At 70.5% G+C, this 376-nt stretch overlaps 1 protein-coding gene across 5 annotated transcripts in view; it reads right to left on the bottom strand.

Moving 5' to 3' along the window:
• RAP1GDS1 (Rap1 GTPase-GDP dissociation stimulator 1) overlaps window positions 1-364 on the bottom strand; it is a 133,831-nt gene extending 133,467 nt beyond the window's left edge. For 4 of the 5 annotated variants that reach the window (XM_015588461.2, XM_015588463.2, XM_006910747.3 and 1 more), the window contains exon 1: window positions 176-363. In XM_015588461.2, coding sequence (XP_015443947.1) covers window positions 176-179 — 4 coding nt within the window. In that variant the 5' untranslated portion in view covers window positions 180-363. Of the gene's footprint in view, window positions 1-175 lie in introns of all 5 variants that reach the window. The other variant, XM_015588462.2, reaches the window with a different exon arrangement.
• Window positions 365-376: the final 12 nt, after the last annotated feature.

The raw sequence follows: 376 nt of genomic DNA, 5'->3' as shown, positions 1-376 counted from the left end.
CCGCGGACCCGGCGCGCGTTCGGCGTGCGCCGACTCTCCCCGGAGGAAGAGCCGCGGTCTCACACCCGCGGATCTGAGAAATCCGGCAACTTTGCGCGAGAAATGCTTTCCACCCTGCAACACGCCGAGAAAGAGAAAAATGTCAGGCGATGACGGGGGTGGAAGGGTGACTTACCCATGTTCCTCCCGAGGGTACGGAAACAGCAGGACGAGGGGAAGGTCTCCGGTGCAGGCGGCGCGGCGCTGTGTCCTCCCTCTACCTCTGTCTCTCCCGCAGCCAGGGAGGGACCCGCGGGGGGCGGCCGCCGGGGAGGAGCAGCAGCTGCTGCTGCAGGCGGCGGGGCCGCGGCGGGGACGGGCGGCGGGGGGCGGGGCG

The sequence above is a fragment of the Pteropus alecto genome, unplaced genomic scaffold, assembly GCF_000325575.1.
Source record: "Pteropus alecto unplaced genomic scaffold, ASM32557v1 scaffold63, whole genome shotgun sequence".
Taxonomy (NCBI): Eukaryota; Metazoa; Chordata; class Mammalia; order Chiroptera; family Pteropodidae; genus Pteropus; species Pteropus alecto.
The sequence above is the reverse complement of the archived record's forward strand: the minus strand, read 5'-3'. Positions and strand labels throughout refer to the sequence as shown.